Source organism: Sitophilus oryzae, unplaced genomic scaffold (assembly GCF_002938485.1).
Source record: "Sitophilus oryzae breed Bouriz unplaced genomic scaffold, Soryzae_2.0 scaffold_465_pilon_pilon, whole genome shotgun sequence".
NCBI lineage: Eukaryota > Metazoa > Arthropoda > Insecta > Coleoptera > Curculionidae > Sitophilus > Sitophilus oryzae.
The window spans coordinates 4,358,928-4,369,083 of NW_022147046.1; the positions used below are offsets into that span (position 1 = coordinate 4,358,928).

The following is a 10,156-nucleotide window of genomic DNA, read 5'->3' on the forward strand; positions in this document are numbered from 1 at the left end:
AAATATTTTCTTTTGGATTAAAATCTGTAGAATCCTGGTAGTTATTAGTCCATAGTAAATAATGAAATTTGGTTATATACAAATATTCAACGACATTAATCAGTACAACAATATAGCTTAAGTTAAATTATTGTTTTACGGTAGCAATTATACAACAAAAGACATTTAAATGCAACAATATTGTGCTTTTATGCTTTCCAAACATATTTACTGCCAGCACAAATACCACCTCTATAAATAAACATCTTTAAGAGTTGCAAATAAAACTGCAACTTATTATAAAGAATGTAGTCGATATTAAATATGAAGTTTAACCCCACGTAATGATTCCATTTCTTACATAATAACCTCTCATAAATGTCCTATAAAATAAACATAAAGATGGTTTAAACAAAACTATTATAGATGGATATACATACATCAAACTATTAATAGAAATCACAGCAGGCACAGCTGAAACAGATCGATTAATGTATTTTTGTTGTCGATATTTAAAAGATTAAGGATTATGCAATTTTTGTTATCAATTAGGTACCTACTTACTTCAAAATTCTGTAAACTACACAATTTTTTGTAATAATAACACTTAAGTAAGGGCGGGTAACTTTCGTTTTCTTTGAAAAGCACTCGGCAATTGGAATTCGTCAACCGGCGCGTTTTGGCTTACTGCTTACAGCGTGTTTTGATTGCTTTGGTGAGGTTTGTTGGTTGGTTAGGTTCGTTCGTGAGCTTTTTTTTGCTTTTTTTTGTTTTTTCTCGGTAAGGTATTGATGTCTAAATTACAGTATCTACTAGGTTAAGTTCATACCTACACAAGAAAAGTGTTATATGTAAAGCAGAAACATGTTTTCATGTAACTGATTTCAGTTATTCTAAAGTTGCCACTATTTTATGAAAATGGCGTAGGGTCAACTGGGGTAAATGTAAAAAGGGGTAAATGTAAACGCCTATTATTTTCTGGTTTAAAGAAAATTTGAACGTAACTTGGCAACATTGTCCGCATTGCGCACGTTTGGTTTAGTCAAGGTCAGTTTTTAAATCATAAAACGACAGTTGGTTTCGAAATATGGCGCGGTCAACATAATAGTGCAGTTTCAAGTGAAAAACGGTTGTACCAAAGTGTTTTAAGAAGTGGATTACTGGCCAAAAAATGGTATGTTTGATAAGAATTTTGGTTTGAATAATTGTTAATGTTATGATTGTTCAGTATTAAATCAAAAATTAGATGTATTTTGCAATTAATAACCTACAAAATATTATTTACATTTGCCCCTGAAGAAATTAGTGTTGGGGTAAATGTAAATGACCAAATGGGGTAAATGTAAATACGAAAATTAATGTGATTAGGTAGTGAGTTTTTTAAATTTATTTTCAGAAATGCCACGAAATTACATAAAAAGAGGCCACCGTCGTCATACACCCCTGAAGACATGGCTAGGGCTGTAGAAGATATTTTGAACAGAAATAGAAGTTACCAACAAGTCGAGGACCACTATAGTATTCCAAAAGCGGTAGTTTTTAACAGAATTAAAGGGCGAAAAACTGCAATTAACAAATTAGGGTCTGGACGGTCACAAGCGCTTAGCTTTGACATCGAACGTGATTTAGAAAACTGTATTAGGGCGCGAGCACGAATGGGCATTCTATGTGACAAAGAAGATGTAAAACAAGTTGTGGCTGAATATGTGCGTGTAACTAATTTAAAAACCCAATTTGTCAAAGGAACCCCTGGAGATGATTGGTACTATTCATTTATGAAAAAGCATCCAGGATTGTCAGTTAAGAAACCAGAGTTGCTACAAAAGTGCAGAAAAGATTCCAGGGATCCCTTCGTCGTTTATGATTTTTACACCGACCTGGTCCAACTTTTTGGAGAAAACACATTGGAGAATAAACCAGCTTTTGTATTCAACTGTGATGAGACTGGGTTTTGTCACGATCCGACTAAATTCAAGGCGATTGGGGAAAAGGGAAAGGCGCTGTCTAGAATATCAGCGGGTTCAGGCAGAGAGTCCACCACGGTACTTGCGTGTATTGCCGCAGATGGATCTTACCTTCCACCTTTAATAGTATTTAAAGGAGTAGGTGTTCAGGTTCATCATATTAATTTAATATTAACTCATACCTATTAAAAAATTTTATTTTGGACTTTTTTTGTCTTCCAGGTATACTTGTTCCGGTCACGGTTGGATGGAGGAGCCACAATTTTTTGAATGGTTGTCCACAGTTTTTGTTCCTCATGTACAGTCTACACGAGCTTCTCATAACCTACCTAATCAAACCGCCGAAATTTTGACTACCCCACAAGTTCTAGAGAAAATGGAAATTGCTCAAAAGTTAAGAAATCAAAAGAAAGGGATCAATAAAAAGCAAAAAGATGACAATGAAAACAAAATTAAAATGGCACATAGTAATAAAAAAAGGGCTGTTCATGAAGAAGAAGAAATTCAAGAAGAATCAATAGACGAATCTGCTTTGTATCAAGATGACTCTTCTCATGATGATCTCTTAGAATCAGTCATTGCTGAATCAACAGAAGAAATTGAATATCATGAACCAGTTTGGAGTGAACTAAAACCAGGGTTATTTGTATTAGTAGAGTTTAAGGGAGGGCAGAGAAATACAATCCAATACAAGTATGTATGTTGTATACAAAGCATCGATCAAGAAGATGGAGATATTGTGGTTTAAGGGTTCGAGAGGTTAAATTCTGTATCAACAGAGTCTATTCAGAAGCCAAATGATGTAAGTAACATAACATTCAAGATAACTAAAGCAATGTTACCAGATCCAAACCTCGAATATCGTGATAGAAAAATTATTTATATTTTTCCTGGGGCAGTTGCGGTGTATGAAAAATAAAACTATAGATTTTTATCTGTAGCGATGTTAAAATAATAGGCTGGCATAGGTTAAGTCTACTGTTTAGTGAGCTAATAGCTGTTTTTGAACCTTAAGTTTTTGTGGTTATTTTGTTCTTCTTTTGCAATTAAAAATTTGTATATATTTTTTGTATTTCGGGGTAAATGTAAACACCCCTCCTTTTAAAATAAAAATGTATAAAAACATACAGACTAAGATTTGTTTTCATTTGCCCCTTATTATTGTAATGTCATACTAATATTTCATGAAATATTAATTTACATTTACCCCAATTAGATGGGTAAATGTAAACACGTAGGGGTAAATGTAAATTAAAAAATAAATAAAAACTAACGTGTCAATGGCGGTTTGTCTTTGTAAATTAACAGGTAATAGACTAAGGGACACTGTGCTCAAATTTCAAAAGTTTAAAAAGTAAGAAACCTTAGATAATCATTAGCAAAGTTGAAGTTGATAAAATCGTTTACAATTACCCCAGTTGACCCTATTTCCGCACATTTTTTATGTGTATGTTTGGAAAAGTGTTTAGGGAATGTAAAGCAGGAACATGTATTTTTTTTTTGATTATGTAGGTATATGTTTGAGGAAACTTCCATACCTATACTGGATGTTTTGTTGTTTTTTTTAAGTAAAAAAACACTAAGTAGGTATTATTGCAGACACATTTGGAAAAAAGGAATTTACTAAAATGGTTATTCACATTGCCAATAAAAATTTTGATAACAGCAGTATGAGTTATTAACTAATAATTAGACAGTATAAAAACACAATTCAGCAAAACAATACCTTATCTCCTGTAGCACAATACTAAAAATTAAAAATGCATTGAATTCTTATCTTTGTGCAAGTTCAAGATAAATTCGCGATAACCACCCTTCACATAGAATTAAAAAAAAAACCGTCCTTCAATTGTCTAAACGTAGTTATGTAGATTTGGAATATTAGTAATATACTTATCATGCATTTTTGTAACTTAATTATACTATACTTGTTCTCAAAAATCAAAATAAAATAACAAGAAAATATAAAAGACGAATAAACAGTAAACATAGAGGATTGGAAGCTCGGTATATTTCCCTATATCTCTCTCGATACTCTTAATGTTGCAATTCCTGTAAACAACAATTTAATTCGCCAAGACTTATAAATATTAATGACATGTAAGATATTTATTATTTATTCTTTTTTTGTTTTGTACACACATTCTATAATTATTATACTTGGATAAAACTTGGAGTTATTAATTTGCGACAAAGGGTTAACGTATTAGCTTATCTTCCAGTAAAAAAACAAGAATATCCAATAAAAAAGACGTTGTTTATTGTTAAAAATATGCCTTTGTATTTAAGTTTGGTTAGATAAAAGAAATAAGCCTTCTTTGACAACTGTCATTGAAGAACTAGGAAACCGGTGTATATTAAATAATAAACGTAAACCCCTTTTAGAAATTTTACTTTAAAAAGGACACGATATTGCCCATAAAACTGATAAATAAATGAGAAAAAACCAATACAAAATATCATGTGGTAATCAGAGAAAAAAGTATGTGGGTGTGAATTAAAAACGTAACAAAAAACAAGCTCTGTTTTACACTCACCTGTAACACGACACTGGCATAGTTTGAACAACACTGTATATACGATTACCGGCAAGAATCAGTCCGTAAAAAACGCACTAATTTTGTAAAATATACGGATAAAAACAATAATTTAGAATCAGATGTCACAACACGACTCTACACGCACGCCATTATAAATTTGACAGCTCGACGGGAGCGCCATCTGTACAAGACTATCGCCAGTTTTTAGAAAAATCTTTTGACGATATGGTGAACGAGATTTGTATTAGTTTGTATTTCTTATTTTTTTGGGGAATTTCGACTAGTTTAATAGAAAATAATGTAAATATACTAATTAATTTAATTTCAGTATTAAAATTATTAGTTATTATCTGTTAGATACAACAGTTTTTCATAATAATACAAAAATTTAAATTGGTTAATTTTTTTTGCCTTCTGTCATAAACCCTAACAAAAAATTAAAATCTAATCATAATCTAATTTAGAAAAAAGTAAAAAGCTTTCAAAAACGCTTTAAAAATTAGTTTTTACTGAAAATATTTGCATCTGAATGTTTGGCTACTCGCAAGTTTTCACCCTTTTTGTAAGTACATACAGGGTGTGTCTCAAAAGTGGCTCACCCCTATAAATTTTTCAGATAAAAAATAAGATTTGGTATGTTCGTATATGACAAAAATTAGGATTGATGGACGTATTCAAATGAGTTTGGTTACTATTCGATAGAAAATGACACTCTGAATATTTTGTAGCAGAGCCATCATAAATAAAGAAGAAGACACTCTGAATAGAATGACATCATATTATGTCAACTATTGACATTTTCGCATATGGTTTATTTGAAATTGTAACATTTTTTGTTTTTTCCGTGTAACAAATAATTTTTAACGCGCAACAAATAGTTTTTTACGTGTAACAAAGAGTTTTTTACGCGTAACGAATAGTTTTTTACACCTAAAAGTAGTTTTAAAACCCATTAAATTGAAGGATTTAAAGAACATGTTTGAAAAAATGTAGTAAGTAATAAATAGTTTTTTACCCGTCAAATCAGTTTCTTTTCGAGTAACAAATAGTTTTTTACTTGTAACATATAGTTTTTTATACCTAAAAATAGTTTTAACAGATATTAAATTGAAGGATTTGAAGGACATGTTTGAAAAAAGTGTAGTTTGAAATGCTGAGAAAGTAATAAATTCAGAAAATATTTTTTTAGCTGTAAAAATAGTTTTTACGTGTAACAAGTAGTTTTTTACGTGTAAACAACTATTTGTTACACGTAAAAAACTACTTGTTACACGTAAAAAAAAATTGCGTGTAACAATTAGTTTTTTACGTGTAGCAAATAGATTTTACGCGTATAAAATAGTTTTTTTCGTGTTACAAGTAGTTTTCTGCGCGTAACAAATAGTTTTTTACACCTAAAAAATAGTTTACAGCTATTGAATTGAAGGATTTGAAGGACATGTTTGAAAAAGGGTAGTTTGAAATATTGAAAAAGTAATAAATTATAAATTAATAAATAATTTAATTCACTTAAACAAAATTTGTATTAAAATGTCAATATTTTTTATGAACACGTGAACTGCTCACAAATACACGTCGCGTCACTACGTATTTCTAAGCTGTAGGCTATCCTTACCATTTTTCATCCCGCTAGCTTGTGTGTCACGGCCTTGAATTTTTACTCCCAGCGTGCGTAAAGAAGTTTCACTTAAAAAAGATCCGTTGTTCTGTCATAAATCAAAGCACACTTGATCATATAAAACTTTTTATCACATGGTATATTGGTAAATGGTAACAGAAAGAGAGTGTGAGATGTTTATAATTTTATTTCGTTTTACAATGTATATTTTCATTAATGTTAAATCAATAAATAATTACGAAAATTCGATTATTATAATTACGCCACGATTCTACACAATATAAATAAATTACATCGAAATTACCGCAAAAGTTACAAAAAAACAATAGTAACGAGAATAATTTAAATGATAATAAAAAAAACTATGTATGTACAAACGATCGACATAAATACAAAAATTATAAGAAATAATACCAGTATGATCGAAAAAAATATGATGATGAAAAAATAGTTGGTGACATTCATGTTTGAAATAATTATGACAGTGACAATATAACATTGTATATCTTTATAAAATTTGATATACACTCACCGGCACGAAAAACGGACACCTTAAAATTTTGATATATTTTAAAGTTTAATATATTTCGTTCTAGTGGGCCGATTTTGATGATTTTTATTGTAATTTGTAGCTAAATTATTTGACTTTTCAGTATATATTTCTAAATTGAAAATGAAAGTTTCCATCTGTCAATTATACGAGGGAAAACGAAATGTTGAAATTTTGGTGAAAGTTTGAAACACCCTGTAGAATATGTTAACAAAGCAATGAATTTAAAAATAATTTTATCATCTAGGTACGTCTTTTCTCGATAGTTTGTTTTTTGATTCATCTCAATAGCTTTATTTTTATTGGAGATATTCGCTTTTGAATAAGACACTAACGGTTTACAGCAATTTTAGCATTCATTTCGAGTCCTCAACACACTTTTAAAATAGTGTTTATTGCTTTTGTAATGTCACTGTCATTGAAAAGTCATATGATTATTGTTTACTGATATTTACTCAAGTAGAGATAGTTCTAAGTTCAGAAGTATTGGCTATTGCTGCTTTAATTGATCATGGTAGAGATCATCTTTTGGACTTAAAACCATATCTGCTAGAGTAACTGCCCAACAGACAATAATACATAGGAATGTGTACATGAAATTGCTCCAGGCAGTATAATAGGGCCAGTTATATTTATAATATATCTAAATGACATATATTCAGTAATAGACCTGAATAAAGGAAATGTTGTATACTACGCGGATGATACAAACTTGCTTGTTGGTGGGAAAGATGTTACCGATATATTGAATAAAGCCAACTAGGGAATGTAATCCCGCAAACCCGCAGGATTAAAGTAATCAATCCCGCGGATCCGCAAAATTGCGGGACTGTAAAATATAGTCATACATTTGGTCCTAAATGGTACAAAAGGCATTGTACATTTTGCATGGGTCCACAATATATTGATATAGCGTGTATCTTAAACTAGCTGTACAGAAATTTGGACCGATGTATACAGGGTGTTCAAAAAATATATTTAATATTAAATAAACTTCAATTTTATTATAATTTATCTACTTATTTTATAAATAAAAATATTATTCTGATGTTAAAGTTTTTTTTTAACTTGTGTTAGTTATCTGCTTTTAGATACACTCTATATCAATAATTTTTTGGCATATGCAGAATGTACAAAGCTTTTTGTACCATTTAGGGCCATACGTATGACTAAAAATGCATATTTTTCGAAAAAAAACGTCGTATTTTCCTTAAAACAAAAAAAAATTAAAAAACCAATCAAATTGTTTTTTCTAATTTCAATACAGATTAGTCGTACTTGGTAAAAATTTCGATTTTTTAAAAATTGTAAATTTGCGGTGAAAAAGACACTTGACCAAATTTTCACACTCTTATAAAACACCCTGTATACGAGAATTCGCTAAATATATTTTCGAAAACCACATAGCATTTTAATCACAATAGATGCATCTAAAACCTGGTCCAAACCGCATCTCAAAATCTTTTTTAGTTCAAGAGATATTCAACTTTAAATTTACCCTAAAATTTTGCTTGTCCCGATAATTATGTCCGGCAATTTATTTGAGGAAAGTGTTCACAAGTACTAGATAACGCTTTTCTTCACTTACGCACGCCAGAAAGAAATCTAACAACTATCCTGTTTGTTTCACTTATTTTTAATGGCCAAGCCGTAAGGGGAACCTCCCGGGTTCCGAGCGTCGCCGCATCGACCCGAAACAAAGCGGTTTGATCTTAATCGAGATCGATTCGGTTACCCAGTAATAATGTGTCGATCCCACGGATCCCGCACGGTAAATCTCGCCACTTTGATCCCGCGGAACCTCAGAGGGATCCCGCATTTGCGGGATCCAGCATATGCGGGATTGCATTCCCTAAAGCCAACATAATATTGAATGAAACAGATAGCTGGTTTAAAAAGAACAAATTAATTATAAACAATGAAAAATCAAATGCCATTATGTTTCGAACAAAGCAGTCTAACTTGATTAAGCCAGCTGCCGTAGAATGTAATAAGAAATGTGTAAATATTGTAGATAGTGTTAAATTTTTAGGTGTAAAAATTGATGAGTTTGTGGATTGGTCAGACCATATAAGCTCTCTGTTAAAACGACTAAATGCTATATGTTACGGGATAAAAGTTGTAAAAAGATATGTGGACTATAATACTATTAAGATATTATATTATGCAAATTTCTTATCAGTGTTGAGGTATGGAATCATTTTTTGGGGTGGAAATAGAGACATACAGAAAATATTTGTTGTTCAAAAGCGACTGCTGAGGACAATGAAAAATATGAAGTATAGAGATAGTTGCCGAGGACTTTTCAAGAGTGAGGGTCTGATGACGGTGCATGGGGTTTATATGTATGAAGCTCTGCTTTTCTTTTTTAAAAATAGGAATTCATTTGATTTACAGATGTCTCATGGGTATAACACAAGAACCCTAAATGTAAATTACCCAGTACGCAGATTGATTCTGACTGAGAGGAATCCATATTATATGTGTCTCAGGTTATTTAATAAACTACCAAATAATATAAAAGAAATATCAAATTTTAGAAGATTCAAACAAAACCTTAAGGCACTTATCATTGGTATGGAACCATACTCAGTCAGAGACTTTCTGGAAGGGGCATAGGTGTGTGTGTGGGTATTATAAATAGCTTGTTTATAGAAGAAAGTACATTTTTAAGACCTTTATTGTCTGTGACACCATTTCCTTTGTGATTATTTTCAGATTATTTGTAAATTCATACACAATGTGAAATAAATAAAGATGATTATTATAATAATATGATTTTTCAAGGACAGTGGTATTACATAAATCATAAACACTATTTTAAGGTCTGTTGACTAAGACCAAAAGCAAAGGCATGGTTTTAAAAAAAATACGAAAAAATGTTAATGTCATCTTCAAAAGCGAATATCTCCAAAAAATAAAGCTATTGAGATGAATAAAAAAATCAAACAATTGAAAAAAGATACACCTAGATGATAAGATGACTTTTAAATTCCTAGCTTGTTTGACGTACTCCACAGGGTGCTTCGAAATTTTACCAAAATACCTAGTATAATTGACAGATGGCAACTTACATTTTTAATTTAGAAAGAGATAGTAAAAGTCAAATAATTTAGCTACAAATTGCTTAAAAAGTAATCAAAATCGGTCTACTAGAACACAATATATACTTAATAATAATAGCTCCCGTATATAGCGTTTAACGCCTTGGGAGTAGCAAGGTACAGCTTGCTATACTAGAGCCGTTCGGTATACAAGGAAGGTAATGTGGCTAGCACTACGCTTCAACCGCCTATTATTACCTCGGGATTGTGAATCCCAAGTACTCATTTAAGGCTGAGTCGACCTAGGTACCCAAACTATTTTTATTTTAATAAAAATAGTCGGCTGATGAAATTCCGGGTGTGGGAATCGAACCCACACCTTGAGATTGGTAGACGAGAGCCTGTACCTCTACGCCACCGGGCACCTTTCACAATATATACTTACTTATAAATATATAAGT

General features: G+C 31.2%; 2 protein-coding genes across 2 annotated transcripts in view; one reads left to right on the forward strand and one right to left on the reverse strand.

Annotated features, from left to right (window-relative positions):
* Positions 1–4,622, reverse strand: part of LOC115885929 (myocardin-related transcription factor A) — a 367,929-nt gene extending 363,307 nt beyond the window's left edge. The window contains exon 1 of the mRNA XM_030904958.1: positions 4,481–4,622. The gene's annotated coding sequence lies outside the window, so the exon portion shown is untranslated. The remainder of the gene's footprint in view (positions 1–4,480) is intronic.
* Positions 1,068–2,485, forward strand: LOC115885930. The gene is made up of 3 exons (XM_030904963.1): positions 1,068–1,153; positions 1,376–2,081; positions 2,166–2,485. Exons 2-3 carry the CDS (start codon positions 1,431–1,433, stop codon positions 2,211–2,213), a joined length of 699 nt encoding a protein of 232 aa, XP_030760823.1. The 5' UTR covers positions 1,068–1,153; positions 1,376–1,430; the 3' UTR covers positions 2,214–2,485.
* Positions 4,623–10,156: the final 5,534 nt, after the last annotated feature.